The sequence below is a fragment of the Podarcis bocagei genome, assembly GCF_964188305.1.
Source record: "Podarcis bocagei genome assembly, chromosome: 12".
NCBI classification, from domain to species: domain Eukaryota; kingdom Metazoa; phylum Chordata; class Lepidosauria; order Squamata; family Lacertidae; genus Podarcis; species Podarcis bocagei.
In genome coordinates this window covers 40,507,710-40,531,305 of record NC_138137.1, presented here as the reverse complement: position 1 = coordinate 40,531,305, position 23,596 = coordinate 40,507,710, and the positions used below count along the sequence as shown (strand labels likewise).

The 23,596-nt window shown below is 41.4% G+C and overlaps 1 protein-coding gene across 1 annotated transcript; it reads left to right on the top strand.

The window, feature by feature from the left end:
- The first annotated feature begins 147 nt into the window (after positions 1-147).
- LOC308569376 (protein adenylyltransferase SelO-like) lies at positions 148-23,462 on the top strand. Its single transcript, XM_081163224.1, is given in 21 exon segments — positions 148-367; positions 370-414; positions 1,112-1,230; positions 3,637-3,765; positions 4,100-4,164; positions 4,703-4,759; positions 6,569-6,667; positions 8,687-8,754; positions 9,717-9,804; positions 11,385-11,454; positions 12,231-12,303; positions 13,434-13,517; positions 14,006-14,135; positions 14,971-15,015; positions 15,120-15,201; positions 15,292-15,384; positions 18,821-18,900; positions 20,452-20,495; positions 22,935-23,014; positions 23,250-23,327; positions 23,329-23,462. Coding segments are annotated over 21 exon segments (1,728 nt in total). The 5' UTR covers positions 148-213; the 3' UTR covers positions 23,374-23,462.
- Positions 23,463-23,596: the final 134 nt, after the last annotated feature.

The following is a 23,596-nucleotide window of genomic DNA, read 5'->3' as shown; positions in this document are numbered from 1 at the left end:
AAAATTCCAGGGTATCCTTTGCCGAATAATCTGAAATAATTTTCAATGGCTTTTTAAATATATATATAAAGGGAAGCATTGAAGGGCTATTTTCCTGAAGTGTAAAGGTTGTGTGCTAAAACCGTGGCTTCACTGTAATTGTATCTCCTCTTTTTTAGTTCCTAAAAGTTGAGACATCATTAAGAAAAGTTCTAGGACTCAGTATGTCAAGGTATGGTGCAGCTCTGCATTTCCCATTTGGTTAATGCTGGTGTGTCAGTCTGGATGCTGCCTCGTGACTCTATAACCGCTGCAAGTGGTTTTAGCCATGTGCATGATTACATCAACAAATCAAACTGGGATCAAGACTATTGTGAAAGAAAAAGAAAGTATCTCATTTTGGTGGCTGGAGACTTTCCACAGAAAAATTCACAGGTACTTTTCAACTAGTGGCATACTAATATAATATTTGCATACAGCATATTAAAAAGAAAAACTGGGCAGAATTACTTGTAAAGGTCACCTTATCTGGATGAACATTTGCCTGATTACATAATAGCTGAACACCAGAGAGAATTAGCTGTGCTTAAGTTTCACCAGAACAAGAAAAAAATTATTTTCGGGACCTGTTGATTCAAATGTGATTTATATACGGCTCCCAAAAGCTCAGGTGGGCATAGTCTGTCATTTATTGTGGTCTCAGCTAACCTCCCGAATCTTCCAGCAACTGGAGAGAGGATCTTCTTTAATTTGCTGAGTACAGAGGAGATAAGAAACACTTTCTTTTCTTACTTTTTCCAAACAGCGGGGCAAATGCAAGCTTTGGGGAAGGGTGCTGCCAGGTGTTCTACTTAGCAGATGACTGGGGCACTTGTTAGTGGCAAATGAGTTTGCAGCCACTGCTGCATTTAAGTGTGCGTCACTTTCCCTGGGTTTGAATCAACAGCACTACTTTTTAATATATATTTCGAGTAGCAGTAATTCAGGAGCTAAAACTCTGTTGGTTTTCATTGTCAAAAACTCCACATCATTAGATGCAGTTCACAAACAGGAATCTGTTGTTTTTAGTCAAATGACTAATACAGCTAGTCCTCAGAATGGTATGTGAAAATATTTTGCTTGTTCCTTTTAGCCACACTTCCCATTGATCATATTCAAGAGAATTATATTCGTGAAGTGCGAGACGTCATTTTTTCATTTGTCTACCCTACACCATTTAAATCCAGAGTTCTGCTTGTAGCTGTCTCAAAGGTTAGGCTTCATTTTATTTATTTGGAATTCCTCTAACTGTGTGATGCAAGGTTGCTGATTTGCAACTTTTAGAAAATATTAGGATTCTGTTGAGTACACAAAATTTAAGCTGCATAGCATATTGAATAGAATTATATTGCGGCCCAGTTTGCATTGGCGTATTGAACTTCTACATTCGTCATTCAGCTCCTTGCCAGAAAACTTTCTAGAACATTTGCGAAGATCCCTTAAAATTCCCCCACCTCTGCGCTGGTGGAACTCAGTGCATAGCACACTGGTAGAACTCAGTGCATAGGACGTAGGTGTGGAAGTAATTATTCTTTATCTTACAGAAGAGATCAAACACCACCCTTTTTGTTCTTTCTCACCTCCCTTTTCACTTCAGATCAATGCCCCAAGGCTTCAAACTGAGTAATTTATTGAGTTTACTCAAGTCCAAAGCTCCAATGACACACGAAAGATTTGTACTGCATGTATTCCAGCTCAGAAACACCTCCGGGGTTCATGTGTTATTCCTGCCTCCTTCCCTTCTCATGCAACAGGCATGTCCAACTCCCAAGAGACTGCAATCTACTCCCACTATAAAAAAAACCTGGCAGTGATCTACCTATTGGATTGACCAAAGTTGTTGAGCTTTTTGGGGGGAGGAAGACCCAAAGTCATGGCTACTAGATGTCCCCGTTTTCCGGGGACAATCCCCGGATTTACAAATCAGTCCCTGGACAAAATCCGTCCCCGGAATGTCCCCTGATTTCATTTAATGTCCCCAGATTTATATTTTAAGTGTTGTAGATTTATTAGTAGGGAATGAATATTGCGTGATTGGTTCAGCGGCACAAGACACAATATATAGGGACTTCTGGCGAGGCAAAATGGCAGGCGCCACAGCAGCGAGTAGCTCCTGAAGCCAGCCAGAGCCAACTGCGCTACCAGGCTGGCTCCGGGCTGCTGAGACTGCCACTGCCGCCGCCACTGCCAAGGGGGAACTGGGGACGCCCGGCGCGTCAGCTGGGGGAACCGCTGACCACCCCACCCCCCGTGACCCAAAACGAGCTGGGAGCGAGAGCACCTGGCCACCTGCCCAGCGGCACTCTGGGGCCAGGAAAACCCCGGAGCTGATGCAGGGAGAAGGAGGAGAGGAGAGGAGAAGGAAGAGAAAGAGGAAGGAGAAAAAAGAGGGGAGCCCCGACCTTGCCGCGCTGCTGCTGCCGCCGCCACTGAGGAAGAGAGGTAGGAGAGCACCAGGAGGACAAGGACACATGGCCGAGCCCAGGTTTCTCTCTTTAAAAAAAAAAAAAAGTGTGCCCGGATTCTTTGGCAAAAATCTGGTAACCTTACCCAAAGTGGTTGAGGTTTTTTTTGAGGGAGGAAAAATTATTTTTATGTATTTTTATTTTCTTTATTTTCCAGTAGATTGCAATCAACCTGTTAGACATGCTTGTCATACAAGCACTGCATCTCTCTTCTTTGCTGTTTAGCACTACACCTGCATTGGAGTTTTCACCACAGTTAGCACCAAACCAGTTTGCAACCACAGGTGAAAAAAAGATGTGTAAACTCTGATTTTTGAAAAGGTGTGATTCTAATCAACATTGTTTTCAAAATAAAAGGGAAGGAGGAAAGGTGTGTATTAGAGGGGAAGAGGGTTGTGTGTGAGCCCAGTGAGTGCGCTCCCAATCTCCTTAATTTTTATGGGGCCTGATTTACATATGCCACAAGCTGTTGACAGAAAGGATGCTTTTCTTTTTTTTACTATAATTACAACTAAGAGGAAAAGAAAAAGACTACACTGCTGGTGGAGTACAGAGAGGAGATGCCACATGGCTCTTTGGCAACTGTTGTGCTGAAAATGTGACATGAATTTCCATTTGAGTCTGGGTGCATCACTTTTTGTGTATTATAAGGTAAAGGGACCCCTGACCATTAGGTCCAGTCATGACCGACTCGGGGGTTGCGGCGCTCATCTCGCTTTATTGGCCGAGGGAGCCGGCGTACAGCTTCCGGGTCAAGTGGCCAGCATGACTAAGCTGCTTCTGGCGAACCAGAGCAGCGCACGGAAACACCGCGCTTTACAATTCTCATCCCATTAAGCCCACACAGTAATCCTATGAGTGAAGCTGAGGACACTGAACTTTAGCACTGGAGGTGCTCCAGTTTCTCACATAATTGCAAACCTATTGCAGTGACTAAATACAGTGCCCAACTGTTGCTAGCCTTGCCCTAAGCAATAGATGGATTCAGCTCACTGTGTTCTTGATAAATAGAATGTGCGTTATAAGAGGAGGGAGGAGTAGCAGCCGGGGAGATAGATATAGATATAAAAAATCACTAATTAAGTGGCATTTCCAACTATAAGGAATGTCTTTTGTATTCTAAGTGATTTCTGTGTTGTCATTCTCCATCCAGGAAGTCTTGGAAGATATTTTGGACCTGGATATGTCCATCTCAGACTCAGAGGACTTTATACAGCTTGTCACTGGTGCAAAAATTGCCTTGGGATCTCTGCCTCTGGCCCACAGATATGGTGGCCATCAGGTCAATAATAATACTTGCTCTATCTTACCTGAGCTTTAGCTCCTCTGCCTTGACTTACAGTCTGCAAATATTTCAGGAATTCCATCTCTGATTCCTATTATTGCCATACTTCTCTGTCAAGATAGAACTGAACAAAATATAACTTGGCTAACACCGCTCCAATCTGTTGCTATGTCTCTGAAGCATGCTTGTAGGAAATTTGCAGGACTTGTTTTTCTAACATGTTGAATCTCACCATCACCAGAAGATTTAGGAATGATTTTCCAGTTATAAATCTGCTGTAAATAATACCGAATAGTGACTGGGATTTTTTAATTTCTTCTTTCCTTGTTAGTTTGGTAGCTGGGCAGGTCAGCTGGGTGACGGAAGAGCCCATTTGATTGGTGTTTATACAAACAGGTACTGCATTCTTCTTTTTGAATAGTTGGTCTCTAAATGATATATGGCTGGCACTGATCTTTCAGAAAGTACATTAAATATTACTGCTGATAATTAAAATACTTGGGCTGGAATAACTTACTGACCAGACACAAATGCTGTGGTTTGCTGTTTGTTCTGATTTAAAGCTAAGGAGCAGGCTTTGTGGCTGTCAAATCCCTGGCTCCAAATGAATTGGGTACTGATTTCTCACAGACACGCACTTTACACCCACCCTCATCAGCTGACATCACCATCCATCCAAGTGATGGCAGGTGATAGGCAGGTGATAGGCAGGTGATTTTTTTTTTTTTTTAGGGTAACCAAATTCGTTGAGCTTTGTTGAGGCGAATTCCAAGACATGTCCTGGAAAATCAGGGTGTATGGCAGCCCTACCCAGCCCCTGTTTTATAGTGTTCATGGCTAAGGGAAGATTTAAATCTGGGACTTCCGGGCTCACATCCTTACCTACTGCACTGTATCAGTTCTCAATATTACTAATGCCAATGGTTTTTTGCAGGTTTGGTGACAGTTGGGAGCTGCAGCTGAAAGGTTCAGGAAGGACTCCGTACTCTAGGTTTGTCATGTGTTTTGTGTCTTATTCTGTATTCACCCCTGATAGCTCTTGGTCTTGTTTCTGTTTGAAACCTTTCATTTCAATGGCCAGCTTAAAAAACCACCCCAACCTCAAAGCACAAGATTATCTGTCTGCATGAAACTGTAGCATGTAGCACCCCTTTGTTCAAGTCATCAGGAGCAAAAGAATTTTTTCTTATGTTTTGACGATCACTGCCATAACCTGTTTATTTATTTAAGAAGGACCAGATAAATTAATGGGGCCTAGGTCAATTAGTCAGCATTACCCATGATAGCTAGAAGGCAGCATACCTTTTAATGTTAACTACCGGGAGGTAACATCATACCAGTTTTGGGGAGCTCTTACTGTCTTGCATTGCCCGGGAATTAGGGGAAATCACATTAATGCTGAGCAGAGAACTATAGGAGTCCTGAGGATTTTGGAGGATGCAGGTTCTTTATAGTCTAGATATGTAAGTGGGGTAGGGCCAGGGGAGGGTGATTTCATTTGAACATGTTTCTTAGGGTGATGTTAGTTGCACACTTGCTATCTTTTTAAGAGCTGAAACTGCTATTCTCTGGTAGAAATAAGGACTCACATGCCGCTTTTAAATTCCTGCTTTATATGATGCCTATACCTGGGAAGAGGTTTCCAAATGTTTTTTGCTGAAACAAGTTTAGCCTAGCATGGCAAAATTAAAACATTAGGAGCTGGAAGATAGTTCAAATGATAAAGACCGCTTAGCAGTAAGTGGCGGTTGCAGCCCAGCGTGGGCCACAGTGGTGCCAAAGCGTTCGCTGATTTCGGGTGCACACCCAATGCCTATGCCAAGACCTACTTACATCCGTAATCAATAAAGTTGTGGCCTATTTAATCCCAAAGCGATTGTCCTGTGATTCTTTCCTCTTCTCACGTTAGCTTATGAAACCTAGCTTATGAAACCTAGCTTATGAAAATAACTACCATGCTTCCTTCTCTGCAAGCTCCCTGTTCTGTTTTGTGCCACATGCTGTCTTCTAAATTGTGCAAAGCAGGGTAATTTTGGGGTGAATTGGACTTTCAGCTGTTTGATTTTACCGGCCTGCATTTCCTGAGCATCGCTCAGATTCGCTCAGGGCCTACGGTGCCAAACATTACATGTAACTAAGGATAGGTAAATTGATGCCATCTTTGCAAGTTTTCCCTTTTCCAGAATTTCACATTAATCTACAAACTTTTTTTAAAAGGTTCTCTCAAAATCCATTTATAAACATGTATTTCCTATTTTTCCTACTTAAGAGGAGATCTTTAGCCCAGTTTTTAACTGGCTTTCTATATAGAATTACATAGAATCATGGAGTAGGAAGGAACAACGAGGGTTATCTAGTCCAACCCCCTGCAATGCAGGAATCTCCTGCCCAACACAGGACTCGTACCCACAACCTTGTTTTAAACTGCTTAATAGATAGCATGTGCTTTCGTTTTCTTAATACACATTTCTTGTTTGGTGGTTGTAATAGTTTTATTTGTTTTATAATTGTATACTTTATTGTTGTGATTCACCCTGGGACCTTGCAGTGAAGGACAGGTAATAAATCTAATAAATAAATATTATTTTTAAATATGTGTTTTGATGTGTTTAAACTTTCATGAAATGCATTGCAGCATTAGGAGAAATGTGTAGTCTGTAGATAGCTGATAGTTGCCAAGATGAAGTTCCTCAATCATCCCTATATCAGAATTCCTTGCCCACTCAAGCATTTACTTTTTTTCTTTTCCTAATTCAAAAGGAAAGGGTAGTGTTTATATTCCTAGTTTTCCTCTCCACAGGAATGGGGACGGCAGAGCTATGCTCCACTCTTCTGTTCGAGAATTCTTAGGAAGTGAGGCCATGCATTATCTTGGAATTCCTACAAGCAGAGCAGCTAGGTACTGTATCCATGTTTGTACTTCCTTTAGAATCTGATCTGATGCTTACTTGATTCCACTTACACCAGGAGGAGACCACTCATGTACTGTGTCTTGTGGGCTTTTTGGCTTGCGCCCGAGAAATCCAATCTGCCTTCTGCTCAATCTTTGTAAATATGAAGTAGATTTTGTTTGTATGAGTGTTGTGCTAACCTGCCAGGTACAGTGTGTGATGTAATTTCTGATGGGGCGCAACGTATTCATTTACTGCCATTTTGTGACCATCGTTTTGTTTAGCTTTTACACTTTTCACAAAGTTAAGAAGAGTTTGCAAACAGCAACTCTACGCTACTTCACTGCAACTCCATCTAATATTGCACTTACACCATGTGAGATGCCTTGCTATTGTTGCCGAATTGTTAAGTATGTGATATTGCTGACAATTGGGGGGCATTCAGTATGTGGTTATGAAGGCCCTTTCTGATTGCCTGTGCAGGTTTTTGGCTTGCTGAGAACATGCAGAACTCTCTCTCCAGCATCAATCAGGAAACAACTTTTTGCTTGTAGAAGAGACCCTTTACAAATGACCTATTGGAAAACCTTCTTAATTGCTTCGGCAGAAGGTCTTGCAAACTCAGTGACTGATGCAAAACCCATGAGGCTGTCTGGATGAGCACGAAAGCTTGTAGCAGTGTTACAACCCTCGTTGGAAGATGCTGTGACAGGCTGTTTGTTTCAAAGACAATAGCCAGCGTGAACTTGGTGTACCAAGTTCGCTGAGTTCAGGAGATTGCTTGGCCTTCGTGCTTAGCCTGCTGTTTTTGAAACTCTCGGTGTCCTGGTAAGGCCGTGTGGGGGAGGAGGGCAGTACTCCAGAAAGCTTTCCAGACTTCTTTTCATAAATATTTAACTCAAATAACCCCAGCTGATCACTAGATTGCTGGCAATAGGAAGCCGTCATATCTCAGCTCTTACGGTTAATTGACAACGTTCTTGCTGAGTCTTGGCAGAAGTGTGGGAAAGAGCATGTAATTTATCCAAGAGCACCCTGGAGATGGGCCCACTCTATTAGCTCTGTGTTCCTGTGTTGCCAACAGGAAGCTCCATTCACAGAGTGATGCTAGAAGGGAAAACATTCTTATGCGGAACCTTCATGCTTTGAAGATTGGGGTTTCTGGAACAGAGTACAGGAAGTCAGTGGAGTGAAGCCGCGCACATGGTGTTGGGTGATGAATATTCATGGTGTGCTCCAGACCGATCATAGGATGCTTAAGCACTGCAAATGTTGGGAGCTGGGAGCAAGGAATATGTTTCCCCCCAAACTTTAGCATTTGTTTTTAGGCATCTGTGTGGCATCTGCCTCTATCTGCACCTGTTCTTACGGGACGTATGAACTGGAGCATCTACCAGTGTGCTTCTACTGCTAGAGAACTAGTTTTGAAAGGTCCAGAACTTGAAGTCCCATCTTCCTTATAGCTTCACTTGGAGGCCTTAGGCAAACAATCAAACTGGTAAAATGGGATTAATCACGAAGAAAGGCTTGCAAAGCAATTGAAGTACAAATATGGCAATAATAATCATAAATGCAGGTAGTAGCATCTCCCTTTGGTTTGCTCCTTCTCCTTCTGCCATATGTTGCCAAACAACTTTTATTTGAATGGCCTGGATTGAAGACATCCATAACAGCTTGATAAGCAAAAAATAACAACGTTGAAGTGCTTTCTGCATAGTCACAGAAGTACAGGGTTCTTTGTGCCGCCACATTTCCACCATCCTGTCTCTCCTGTGTGTAGGCTTGTATGAAGAAATGAAAACTGATAGGGCATCTGGCTTGCATGCACATGGTCACAGATTCAGCCACTGGCACCTCCAGGCAGGGCTAGGAATGTCCCCTGTTTGAAACCCCGAAGAGCTGCTCCCAGTCAGTGTAGGCAATGCTAGCTAGATTGACCAATGATCTGACTCAGTTTAAAACTGCTTCTTATGTCAAGCAACTTTAAGGTGTTTCATACTAACGGCTCATTTTCTCTTTTTGCACAGTTTAGTTGTGAGTGACGATGACGTGTGGAGGGATCGGTTCTACAACGGGAATGTTAAGAAAGAAAGAGGTAACTCCTGCATTTCAGATTACTATTTGGAATACTGTCATTGTATCAAACTCATTTATAAGAAAATACAAAACACAGTTATATAGGCAAAAGAAAAAGAATGAAGAAAGAAGAACCAAGAAGACCCTTTATCACATTTATGTTGTACAATTCATATCATTTATCTGCACATAGCAAGGCAGATCCCCCCAGCTCTCACCTGGGTCTCCCAGTCTCCCACACTGAGTGATCTTTCCCACCCTGCCTTTTTTTGCAGGCACTTCCCACCTTCAACTGTCTTGTTCCTGTGTGTACCCTCCTTAATTCACAATAAAGTAATCTTGTTATAAGCTAAAAAGAAAAAGGAACTCCTGCCTCCCTAACAGTTATCTATGAAAGCATTTATTCTAAATATTCAACATATGCACTCCAGAATAATCACAGCTGGATTTAAAATCCAGACTTTTTCCCCCCTTCAGCAAGATGGCACTTTACCTAGATTTCCCTCCCAAGCCAAGTGCTAAGATTTTAACCACTCAGACAGCACAAGAGGACTCTCACAGTAATTTTCTAATAATGCAGTATTCATCCAGCTTCTATGTCCAGTTTCTTATAAATCCTTTTTAAAACAGTTCCAACAGATCTCGGCCAAGTCACGATCCAAAATTCTTGTCTGTTTTAGACTGTTTTTGTTTGCTGGCTTCTTCTTCTTTTTTGTATGCTACTGTTCTCTTATATTTGTCATCTTTGAAAGTCATCACTTGGCAAAGCCATAGTTAAGATGAACCAAAGTATAGAGTTCAGATGTATTGCTAGCCTGTGATTAATCAAAAGTTAAAAGAGACAGCATGTACTGGCTTCATCCATTGACGTGAGTGGGCAAATCTACAAGCACAGAAGTTCTGAATGCAAATGGAAGCACATCTAGGGCTCTGGAACAGAGTGCATTTTTATTTATTGACATGCATATACTTGTATTTCAGGTGCTATAGTTCTGCGTGTTGCCAAATCATGGTTTCGAATAGGATCATTAGAAATTTTAGCTCATTCTGGAGAACTGGATTTGTTAAGGTTAGAATGAAAGTATTTATTTATTGGATCAGTTTTTACTTCTGGATAATTTAATAAAATAGTGGGGTTCTAAAAGGCTACATATGCACAGGGACCTTTCAGCCTTCCCCTTCTTAACACAGGCTTGTGCATCTCCTGAAAATCTGGCCGAGAAGATTAGGGGACTCTGTAGAGAGGCATTCTATGATGTATAGGGGGCTGCCACCATATGGGAATATTAGAATACATGCACACTTGCATGGGGCAGTGCATGGAAATGCTTAGCACTCACACACAGGCCTCTTTGGATCCTGACCAATATAAATGTTGAAAAGAACTTCAGAGTTTTAGATACCAGTTCTTTGGCACACACACAGGTGTACCTGCATTCTGTTTTTAGGCAAGCAGGCAATGGATAGATTTGCAGCCCTCCAAAGTACTAATTTATGGGCACTGGTAACATGCAATTCCATTTTAAATTGTGGAATGCCTTTCACAATACAGAGTTATTGTAAAAAATGTGTATGGCAAATATTTTTCCCTGTATAGAGGCCATTGCATATACTTGATACTATGTTTTCCACGAGTCAGTGTTGAAATAAGCATTTACAACTACTGCAAATTCTTGTATGGCCTGTGAAGTTACTGATATTATTGGCTTTTTTATGAGATACTAAAGGGCTCGCATTCATCCACTGGGTTTTTTGGGTTTTCTTTTAAATAGCACAGGCGTCCCCCCCCTCCTCCAACTCAGTGGCATTTCAGTTGTGTTTTACAGCTCCTCTCAGTTTCAAAAGTCTTTTGTCATGCTGCAGTTCAAAAACATCCAAGTCCAGAACACTCATAGCCAAGTGGAACAGACTGAGCACTTGGATCCTGACCCAAAACAATTTGTTCAACAGTATATGGATTGTTGCATGGATTCAAACATAGAAGGCTAGAAAATTTCCAAGAGCCAGCATCAGATTTTCAGGTGCCAGTCTTGTACAAGGAGTGGGGAAATGCAAAACATTTAGTTGATAGTTCAATACTGTAGTATAAAATGTAGTGCTAGCAGCCACCTGGGTGTTAACTCTCAAAAGTCTCCAAAACCACACTGCTTGTTCCATCCCAATAAGATATAAAATCTCACTTGAGGGAACCACATGTGGCTAAAAACTTAGTATGGACTTGCAATCTGGCTGTAGAAAAAATGCTTCTTATTAAAGAGTGTATACAGTGGTACCTTGGGTTAAGTACTTAATTCGTTCCGGAGGTCCGTTCTTAACCTGAAACTGTTCTTAACCTGAAGCACCACTTTAGCTAATGGGGCCTCTCGCTGCCGCCGGAGCACGATTTCTGTTCTCATCCTGAAGCAAAGTTCTTAACCCGAGGTAATATTTCTGGGTTAGCGGAGTCTGTAACCTGAAGCGTATGTAACCTGAAGCGTATGTAACCCGCGGTACCACTGTATTTCATACAACCCAATTTAACTTTTATAGGTAGGCGTAGGCACCTAAAGGAATATTTCCAAGTATCAGATATAATCTTAAACAGGGTAATTCCTTCAGTGTTGTTTCGAAATTGTCTTTGATGGAAGAAACTTTTCATTTGTAATTTAGGATGCTGTTAGACCATGTCATAGATGAGCACTTTCCATCAATAGACATGAATGATTCAAACAGATATCTGGTAAGTCTTTGTGCTTCTGTGAACACAGCAACGGCAACAACAAAAGAAGAATATGTAATCTATGATTTATTGACAAATCCAAACTTGCCTTCAAATTAAAAGGCATTAGAACTTAGTGTATGCTGTCTATTATCTCTGTTTAATATGTATTTAAGCAATAACATATAAAGAATGCAAAAGTGACATCATCTCTATCCAGGAGGTTTACAGTTTATGGGCCACACCAGACATGATGTGGGAAAAGCATGATCAGTTTCATCTTGTTTATTTATTTTTATTACAAACCCCAGTTAGCCCTTTGAAGAATGTGGAAGTAGCACTGGGGGTGGGGGGGAGATTGTTTAACTTCATCTTGGACACTGTTTTCTCAGGGCTCATCCACATTCTCTTTGTCCTGTTCCCGCTACCCTACCCCAATTTGTCCTGTGATTTCTAGACACAGGAAACCTGGCTGACAATTGTTCCAATTCTGTGGTAAACAGCAGGTCTTTTCAAGGAAAGCTGCAGGACAAAAGGAAAACCTATTGGACCTGAGCCTAGAAATCATGGGACACGTGGAAGTATAAATGACCCCCCCCCCCGTCTCAGCTCATTCTTCCCCCATGAAAAGCAAAAACCCTGCTCTTAGTTTTCCTGGGACTGCAGAACTGAAGGGCAACACAGCTCCACGTTGTGTCTAAACCACTCTTGAAAAATATATTTGTACGTTTCCCCATCTTGGGCCCTGCACAATTTTCTTAAAGCAACTTTCATGGTAAAATTGTGTTTGATTTCAGGCCTTCTTCTCTAGAGTAGTGTCTGAGACTGCAGGTCTGATTGCCTTGTGGATGTCGGTAGGCTTTGCTCATGGTGAGATCATGTTTTTGGTACTGTGTTGTTGCTTTGTGAGTGAAGGGTATGAAATATTTAGATTCTGTTAAAAAATACAAACTGGGTGTAGTCTTTCCCAACCCCCCCCAACCTACATAGTGAGCCTCTTTATAATGAGTCGGATCATTGGTCCAGTACGGTCTACACTGACTAGCAGTTGCTCTCCAAGACTTCAACAAAGGTCTCTCCTAGCCTTATCTGGAGAAGCCAGGGATTGAACCTGAGATCTTTTACATGCACAGTCATAGCCCTTTCTTACAACCTGGCGCCTGGCTGGCTCCTCATTCCTGAAGTGTGTGTGTGTGTGTGTGTGTGTGTGTGTGTGTGTACTCATTAGTTGTTTTCAGCCATTTTGGGACACACATCGGGAGGGTGTCAAAATGGTTGACTAACTATGTGAATAAACCAGATTTGCATGGAATAAAACTAAATTAAGAAAAACATTGGACTGGATCCAACGTAAGCTAGTTGTAGGTAGGGGTCTATTGAAATTAGTGGGATTTAAGTTCATATTGACTTATCTTTTCACATTTATTTTTATGTTACTTTAAGCTGTTTACAGTTAAGGAAAATACAACATTGTCCTTTTCTAGCAAGGTTGGAAAAAAATATCTATTGGAAAATGGGATTGTACCTCAAGTAAGGTGCATTGCAAAAAAACATACTGCTCATTCCATGTAGAACTACATAATAAGAATAAGAATAATTTATTTTTAATCTGCCCCCACATCTTGACTGGGTTGCCCCAGCCACTCTGGGCAGTTTAATTGTAATAGTAAACTACCTCTTAACTATGGAATGGAGGAATGAACCTGGTTTCTAGACTGTAACTCCTGGAGAAATCTGTCAGATAGTAACACACATTTCATTTATATGAAATCAGCATTTTCTGGGATATGACACCATGCTGTTTAGATGGCAATGTTGGTCAGTTTTGAGACTGTTTTTATTATGGATGCAGGCTTTTCTTTTGTGTGCGTGTAGTGATAGAGAGATAGTCTTTTTTATTTTGTATTCTTTTTATATTGCATATTGTGTTGTAAGCTGCCTTATGTTCCAATATGGAGGGAAAGCATACCTGAAATAAATAAATGTTGTTTAATTTTTAGGTGTGTGCAATACAGATAATTTCAGCCTGTTAGCCATAACTATAGATTATGGTCCATTTGGTTTTATGGACTCTTATGACCCAGGTATGTATAGCCTAAGTGAATGCAGTATTATTTTGGGGATATAAAGTAGTAAATAATTTAAAAATTACAGAATTTGGCTAGAGCTGTATGCATTCGCTTATAATGCATAGTTTCTTTAATTTCTGGGCTTTATACGGATTTGTGCAGTAAAAGGATTTAATAGGATTGGAAGAAATGGAGGAGAAAGGTCAAGGAGATGGGAGTAAGAACTGCTGTTGTGAAGGATCTCTGTTTTGTTTTTCTGCATTTGAAATAAGAAAATAACTCATTGCCATCTTTAAGCTTTTATGCTGACAATGTATCCTTTCCTTTGGCAAATATCAGACCTTGGCTAATCCAGTGTAAACTAATATCCTGGTGTTTAGAGACTTCTATGCAAAATATTTTAGTGCCTACAGGACTTTTTGTTAGTTGGCATCAACACGAAATACGATTTTACTCAAATATGTTAAGGTTGGTTGTTTATTTTGAATATTACTTTGTTTCAGATTTCGTCCCAAACACATCTGATGATGAAAGACGGTATAAAATAGGAAACCAGGCAAAGGTCGGACTGTTTAATCTGAACAAGCTGTTACAGGCTCTAAACCCTTTATTGGCTCCCAGACAAAAGCAGCTGTAAGTAATCCTTAAAAAGTGTCTTCATGCTTAAAAGAGCTCGTGAGATGAGACATTCTTTAATGACCATATGTGCTAAACAAAAAAGGAGGGCTTTGGGGAAGTGGGGAGTTTGTTTTTTAAACCAAGCTATTATTATTATTTAGACCATGCTAGTCTTGCAAAAAAAAAAAAGGGGGGGGGAAATAAAAGATGGCCTTTATGATGGGTGGTAAACGGTTTCTACATAATTACAGAGGTTTTTTTTCCATAAACTGGGCCCCAGAATTGCTGCTGTCAAAACAGAAACATCAGAAAGCCAGGCAAATCCAGGAGGCAGTTTTCATGCTAAAGGTTGTTGGCTGAAATGCTGCATTGGTTTTTCTAAGAAGACAAGCCTAAGCGGCCTCATTATAATGAGATGTCACTACCTGGTGTGATAAGCAGTCAATATGTTAATACTCCCCTACCCCTTTTTTAAAAATTGACTTTTAATTTCAAGTAACAAAACATACTCATGCAGTCCCATAAGTGATATGATTCAAACTAACGTAGAAAAGCAGCACCAGGTCTTACATTTACTGACTTACATGTGCTCGATCTTGCAGTGTAACAGCTTCACTCATTATATAATAGTGGCAACAACAAATTAAATGTGAAATGTATCTCGTGTATTGTTTGGAAAATATGCAAAGACAAAAAAGCGCAATTCAGTTGCAAAGTAATGTGTTTCCCTTCAGAATAACAATATAAAATTTCTGATTTCTTTAAAAGAATGACAAAACAGAATTAGAATCTGTGAGTTTTATACAAATCTAATTATTTTGCTGCAACATTTCACATTTTCTCTTAACAGGGCTTCTCAGATACTTGAGCAATACCCAGAACAGTATTATAAACGGTATGTAATTGTTGGAACCCATCTTTTAAAAAGATGTCAGCATCTTAATTTTCAAAGAGTCTCTAGTTTTGTAATATTAATGCATTTATTTCCTTAACTTGCAGCTTCACAGAACTATTCAAAGCAAAATTAGGTCTCCTAGGCGACAATCAGGACGATAACTATTTGATTGCATTCCTTCTAAAAGTGAGTTTCTTTCCTTGGTTAAATATTTGAGTTGCCCTTTGGCAGAAGAACTAAAGCTGAAACTGACAGAAGTCTTTTAATGTTTATTAGCTCATGGAAGATACAAAAGCGGATTTTACAATGACTTTTCGGGAGCTCAGTGAGATTTCAGAAGACCAGCTGAAGAGCATCAGCATTCCTAAGGTATTTGAGGATACATGTGAAACGGTCCTTAAACTTGAATACATCATAATGACATTAAGAGAAAATGCTCATTATACTTTTAAGATTCAATTGTGAAAGTAGGATTGGTTGGAGACTGAAACTGAAATTACGTGCAGGACTGGGTGAAAATGACTGGTTGGATACTGGGGCGTGCTTGTTTGTTTTGGGAAGAAAAGGGATAGCTGAGCTTAGTAAAACAGCTGCATGTTCCACTGTGGACATTTTTCAGTCGCTGTTTCCATGGCAGCGCATCATGCAGGAATCTGATAGGTAAGCCAATGGTGGGGGATGGACGGACCATCATTTGCAATGCCAGCTATTACGAAGATTTTGAAAGGTTTGAGAACTTACCGTATTTTTCGCTCGATAACATGCACCTGACCATAACACGTACATAGTTTTTAGAGGAGGAAAACAAATTTTTTTTTGAATGAAACAGTGGATGTATCATTTTTGTGCTTCATGCTGTGGCCACAGACATGTGATTTGACGGTGAGTTTGGGGTAGCCCAATGCAAAGATCCTGAGAATCCATGTGGATCTGTGCTTTGTAACCACGTTTTTGCACCATTGCAGCCCCAGGCAACAGTGGGTGCGTGATTTTTTTGGTGCAGGCTGTAGCCATGGACATGCTATGTGATCTGATGGTGAATTTGGGGTGACCCAATGCAAAGATCCTGAGGATCCATGTGGATCTGTGCTTTGTAACCACGTTTTTGCACCATTGCAGCCCCAGGCAACAGTGGGTGCATGATTTTTTTGGTGCAGGCTGTAGCCATGGACATGCTATGTGATCTGATGGTGAATTTGGGGTGACCCTATGCAAAGATCCTGAGGATCCATGTGGATCTGTGCTTTGCAGCCCTGTTTTTGCATCAGATCATTGCTATGTGATCTGATGGTGAATTTGGGGTGACCCTATGCAAAGATCCTGAGGATCCATGTGGATCCGTGCTTTGTAACCACGTTTTAAGTGGGGAGGGAAGGAAAAACATAGAAGGGACAAGGAGCACCGAGAGGGGTGTGCGGAGAAGCAGCTGGCTAAGAATGCAGGAGAGGGGTTTTACCGGAGGGAGGAAAGGAAGGCAAAAGTTCCCCCCACGCACCCACCCAAGCCAGCCAGCTCTCTCTCTCTCCCCCACCTGCATGTTGCAGCACCGGAGCACGAGAGGAATTAGAAGGAAGGACGCTCTGCTTTCCCCTCTGCTTGCCTGGAGGGGAGGGGTTTTCTCTGCTCTTTGTTCCGTTTGAGCAAACACAGTAACAAACAGAAGCGGGTGGGCAGTAAGACCCTGAGGCAGAATGCAGGAAAGCAGCAGCTTCCTCTTTTCAAGGCTTCCCTTCTCTGGACGATTGATATTTGCCTGATTTTTGCCTTCACTCACCCCTGTCGGTTCCAGGAACCACACATTCGCTCAGTAACACGCACAGACATTTCCCCTTACATTTTAGGAGAAAAAATCTGCGTGTTATAGAGGGGAAAATATGGTATTTTTGTTATCTCACCTTGATCCTGTATTTTGGTAGTCTGTTTCTATTAATAGGTTTAGAATAGATTGGTCCCACAAGGTATTGAGCCTTCACCTTGTCTTGATTCTACTTGCCCAGTGCAAAGCTATTTGTACATTCCCCTCCATGCTAGATGGACTCTGCAAAGGAATGCACAGTCTCACCATTAGCAAGAACAGAGTAATCCCTCAGTGTTGAGGAGCTTGAACTGTGGGCTGCTGGGGCACATATTGTCCCAGCACGAGTTTCTGCAGCTCAACAGAATGTAGAGGTTCATATAAGTCTCTGCAACCTGGGAATGTGCCCAAACTCACTTCAGCACATGGCCTGACATGTTCACCAGAAGCATAAATAATATTTTTTCTACATGTTCTGTTTGAGCAATTGAGGGAAGTCACTATCATTGGTGGTGTGAAAGATGGAGCACTGGATACAATAAAAATACTAGCCCTAAGGATTACTCCCAGATGATAAGCTTTGTGATGCCAGATATAATATCCTGCATGGTTAAAAGATGACCTGTTCCCAAACAAGAATTTTTTATATATTGAGAGAAAAATAAACATAGCTTATTCTGTTTTTTTGTGGAAAGAATTTGCCAGTGGCAAGTTATGTTCCCTTACAGATAGTTCTTATTTCCAGAGAGGATCAATGGCCAAAATCCAGCACAGATATTGCAAGAATCATAAATCAATCCATCTTCCTTGCAAGAAGTTTTGCTTCCTCCCAAACCAGCATGTTTGACATTCATATACAGTACCCCAAAACAATTGGGATGCCTTCTTGTATGTCTTGTATTCCTTCATTTGATTTATAGGCAGTGTCAGGGGCTGCCTCAGGTCTCAGCTCACAAAAGACCAACGCCAAGCTCTTCTTATATACAAGGATGTTTATTGCAGTTCATTATTGGTTCCACTACCGAGGCGTGCAGCCCCGCGTCTCTTAGCCTAGACGTTTGAAGTCCCCTCTGAATCGGTCCCGCCCCTACACCAGCTTAAGAGGCTTGTGCTAGTCCACCTCTTCCTGTCCTTTCTTTTCCGCAGGGTCTTTCTGCCCCCCTGGGTTCCTTCCCTCCTGCTTTCCCCTGACGCGGATCCCTCAGATGCCTGCTCCCCCCTCCTTCGTGCTTTGGGGCCAGGCTCCTCCTCCGGGCTCTCTGCATTTCCGCGCGCCTCCACATTTGAACTTGGCGCGCGTTCGCTACCCCTGACCTTCCTTTTGACAGTTACACTACTCCCTGTACTACTCTCCTCCCCTTCCGGCAGGACGTCCTGCCCCGATCTCCTTCCCCTGTCTCCTTCCTGCTCCGCTCCGTGTGTCACACTGGGAACTCCACCCTCTTCACTCCGTTCCTCCTGGGAAGCCGACCCCGATCTCCCACTCCCACTCGGGGTTTCCCTGCTGCTTCCCTGCTCCTGGCAAGTCCCCCCTGTGACCCCCCTTGGCTTGACCAGGGGCGCCCCCTTCTGGGAATCCTCCGATTCACTTGAGAGACTCATGGAAGACCTCAAGTCATTGTCATCCTCTTCCTCACTGTCCTGGGATTCTTCCCCATCGCTCTCCGTCTCCCCCCTCACCTGTGCCTCTGTCCCTGAACCCCTGACAGGCAGGTTTCCAACATATTTAAATTACTTATTCTGGGGAACTATTTTTTGCTAGTGTGTGATTTTTGCCTAGTGTAATGGTTCCCTTAGCTTATAATACACAGAGAAACCACAGTTCCTGGCTTAAGGGACAGATTTTACCTTAGCTTGGTGCAGTGCTGTTGTAGATCACCAGAAATATTTGTGGAGAGTATATCACTGCTATATGCTACCCAAACTGCTGCATGTTATCCATATTGGGAAGTGATGTGTGTATTATTATTGATGTTAAGTAATAGTGTGTGATCACTTATTTCCATGTAGGAATTTTGGGCTCTGCAAGATGTGGCTAAACACAAGCTTTTTTCCAGCTGGGTTGTGTTGTACCTCTTGAGGTTAAAAAGGTAAATAAATGCAATTCTGGACACTTACAGGTGGAGGGAATTTCAAATTTCACTGGATCCCCCCTTCCCCCTTCCAGATACCTTATCAGGATCAGAACAGTTGTGCCGCTAACTCAGCACTCATCTTTCTATAATGGCTAGATATTAGCATTGAAGAAAAAATAATCCTAAAATGTGTTTCTCCTCTGTGAAAATAATGCAGTTTTGATTTATTTTAAGTGAATGTGTAAAACTGAAAAATATATGCATCAGATATCTTTATATCAGATGATCATACTCATTATTGACAGGTTGGTCCTTTGATTTCTCCCAACCCTGGTAAAAACACACACAAATTCTAACCCAATTAATGCAAGCAGAAGAAATTCAATTAAGCAAACTTAGTAGTAATATGAGAATGTTGAAGAGCTAGGATGGGAGGTGGGGAAGTGCAAAGAAATAATACCAGTGGGGCCAATCTTCCCCTTGTCCCACTGCGTTCTTGAAGTTCTTGGTTGGGCTTGCAATAACTCCTGTCTGAAATCATGGTAGTTTTGTAGCATTGTCAGTGCTAGACTGACCAATGGCCTAACTGTCTATAAGGCAACTTAGGGTTTTGCTGATAATACCCTTTGGTCTATCCATGCCAGTCATCAAATCCATATAAAAGGATCTGTAAGAAAAGCATCCCTCATGATTCTCCCCTCCCCAACCGCCCAGATTTACAAATTTGAGCATTTTCCTTCCCAACAATTGATACATATTTTTGGAGTTGCCTTTCAGTGGGCAGTGCATGTTCAAGTCTGTGCATTGTGTATTAAGTGTTTTATGTATTACTTTGAGACTTCTGTATGAAATTGACTGAATATTTAAACCAGTAGATTCCATAGGCATATTCAGTGCTTTTTTTCTGGGGGTACACAGGGGTACCCATACCCCTAAACATTTTGTGAATCTTTGTACTTTTGTCCATTTACTGTATTTATTTTTTCCGATTTGAACTATAAAATGGTGGGTTTCTTGAGCCAAAATGAGAGTACCCCTAAATATTTTTTAAGAAAAAAAGCATTGGGCATATTCCGTGATCATCAGTTTCTGGTCATGAAGAATATAAACTGTTGTGAAACCTGCATAGTTCATTTTTCCCATACTTTATTAATGATGCATTTTTGTGATTAATTTTATTAATGTTGTCTTGGAAAAATAGCAAGTAGTGTATGAGTTAAATGCAGAATTGTAGACATGGGACGGAGGCTGTGGTTCAGATGTAACAATCTTAATAAACCATGATTTATTAAGATCAGAGCCTTATCAAGTATCCTAGTTAATATGTCAAGCTTTAGCCATGGTTTTCCAGTTCAGGTGTAATGCCGAATGTGATTGAAACAAACAATAATGGAAGCACTAAGGCTGCTGAACAAGGGGAAAGACAAAGGAGAAGTGCATGGGCCTGAAGCTTATTCTCAGTTTAATAAACCATGGTTTATCCACCTGAGATCAATATGTTTGAACCAGCCCAGAGCAAGAGGCACAAACTAATCTTCATGACCCTGTTTTGTGTGTACAATATAGGAATCCAGGTGATTCTGATTCCAAGCGAAGCAAAAGAATGACGAGTGAGTGAGTCAATAATTTATTTTCTTCTCAACAATTAAGTCACATGCCCTTCCTGTAGCCCAAATATTTCTTTCAATAGTTGTTTAACTGATGTGACATTACATTGGGTTTCTAAGCACCTTAGACTCTTGTGATTTCCATTCCCTGAGGGCAAACATGCCCCCCACCATTCCTGAGTTCCCACCCACTTTACACCCATGTAGAATATGCCATGTTTGCAGTAGGTATCAGGCTGGGACCTAGTGTGCTAACATGTCACATATACCATATACTTGTTTCCCTAGAGCTAACTCTGCTGGGGTGGGACTTGAAAACCAGTAGCCCCTTCCTCTAGGCTCTCTTGAGACAGAAATAATTGCCAGTTTGGGGAAAGTGAGCGGTTTTACAAGAAACCTGCCTCTGTGGCACACCAGTGTAGATCAGGCGTGAGGCACCGTTTGCCTTCCAGATTTTGTTGGACTACAACTCCCATGAGCCCCAGCAAGCACAGCTAATGGTCAGGATGATGACCAGCAACACATGGCAGTCCAAAGACTCCCCACACAATCTTCATCCTGCTGTGTTCACAACCATACTACCACCAGTTTGGTTTTCTGGTCTTAGTGATTTAGTTATAAAACCTAATCTATCAAGACTAGACTACAGTGGTGCCCCACAAGACGAATGCCTCGCAAGACGGAAAACTCGCTAGACGAAAGAGTTTTCCGTTTTGGAGGTGCTTCGCAAAACGAATCTCCTATGGGCTTACTTCGCAAGACGAAAATGTCTTGCGAGTTCCTGCGGTTTCCCCCCCTTCCCCCCCTTTTTCTAAGCCGCTAAACCGCTTATCAGCTGATCCGATAAGCCGCTAAAAGCCGCTAATACCGCTAATCCGTCAATGGGCTTGCTTCGCAAGACAAAAAAACCGCTAGACAAAGAGAATCACAGAACGGATTCTTTTCGTCTTGCGAGGCACCACTGTACAGAGCTTTGCCTGACATCTTAGAGAGCACTGCTGGATCAGGTACACTGGACTGGATGGATCAGTGATCTCACTCGGTACATGACTCCGTATAACTTTATCCTTATAACTTTGTCACTCGAGCTCCTAAGCCTGAATAACTCCAGATTTTCTGCACTAATTATTTCCCATGGGCTAAGGTGGTAAACATAAGGGTTGGTTGATTTATTTATTTATTTGAGCAGCACTCTGAAGCATTTGGGAAAATAGCTTTGAAAAGGAAAGCCTCATATAGCTATCATTATGCTACAGCTATATGTGCCTCTTAATGCTGCTTACCATATCGGATATAAAAAGAAACAGATTTGCCTTTCATCTCCAAAATTCATTCATCTGCCCTGCTGGCCCTGAAGAATAACAGGACTTAAAACACAGATAGTTGAACAAGCACCATCAGGTATATAATAATGTTGTATATTAATGACATTAATCTGCCCGGATTGCAGGCTTGTATTGGTTTTTAATTCCATATCAGCTTCAGGATACCTCTAGGATCCTGGAATACCTCCAAGATCAGAGGCATTCATCATATCACAGGGAACAATTGCAACAGAGGGCGGTTGCTCCCATGACTGGCTTCTGGGCTTTGCATAGGCATCTGTCCCAATATTACCAGACACGCACTTGATAACTGAAGTCTCGGTCTGTTTACAAGAATCTCCACTGATCCCACAATTCAGTGTAAACCTCTTCGTAGATGAGCATTTATTGCTCTGGTGGATAGATTTGGTGGTTTCATTTTCAAATGCTGTCTGACTTCTAAACCTAACCAGTTTGAGACAAGTTGGAGAAAAAAAATAAGGCTGTTTCAGAGCCCCTCACCCCATCCAGGAGCTGTAACAAATCTTTGGTTGTGATTATGTTCCTCCCAAACATTTGTTACATACACCGTGAACATTCCCGAGTGCCTTACTTGTTAAGTTTTAATTTAAAGGGAATTGAAAGTGGCCACCTTTGAACTTCTCTTTCTTTGACAAGTTTCTAGTGGTGGGAAAACAAAAGGTGCATTCTTTTGCTTAAGTTAAGAATGGGAAATCAGTGCTACTTTTGAAAAGTAAAGTTATATAAAAATTGTATAACCTAGAAATAAGGATTGAGGATGAAAGAAGCCTATCATAAATTGTCCCCTTTTAAATATTTCAGATTCAGGAAAACTTGGGAACACTCTTTTTTTGAACTAGTGCAGCTGTAAGTTGTTGTGTTGTGATAATACAGGCAATTTCACACTTAATTCTAGGCACTCTGAGAGTAGCAGGGTGGTGAAGGATTTGTAAGCATGAATTTTTCTTCCTGTTTTAATGTCCATTTCTTTCAGATCCTTAATTACTTCCTCATATCGGTCTTAAGAAAAGATGTGGATGTCAGTATAATAAATCTCAAGAGAAAAGCCCCTGCTGATTTTTTATATGTGCAAATAGATTCTTATTTTTGGCTACAGGTATAAATCCTAGGTACGTGCTCAGAAACTGGATGGCCGAGTCAGCTGCGCAAAAGGCAGAAAGGAATGACTTTTCTGAGGTATCTTGCTAACTTGCTTTGACTTTTTATGCTCAAGAGACTAAAGATACAGTCATCAAGGAATAGAAGCATAAACTCTACAAACCGTTGAGTGAAAAAAACCGCTTAATTGTAACCTGTGTAGAAGAGTGTATATAATCATAGAATTGCACAGTTGGGATACCAGGGTTTGTTCTGTAGTTTTGTCTGTGTATAATGCTTTTTTAAAATAATAATAATATTGTTTTACTTTCAGGTCCGCCTCTTGCAGCAGGTTTTGCAACACCCCTTTCAGAGGCAGGCAATGGCTGAGAGAGCTGGTTATGCACAACGCCCCCCCCGCTTGGGCTAAAGACATTAAAGTCAGTTGTTCATCTTGATGAAAAGAAACTGAGATCAAGATTAAATGAAGGGGTATAGCCTTCAAGTAACACCAAACGACAATAAAAGGACACATTTAGAATTTTAATCAATCATGCACTCTGCTCCTATTCCTGTTGTGTCATTCAGTGGCTCAATTCTCCTCTTCCTCTTGCAAGATCATCCTGTTTTGGCTATACCCCTGGTATGGCCGATTACTGAACAATGTTGCCCAACCACTTC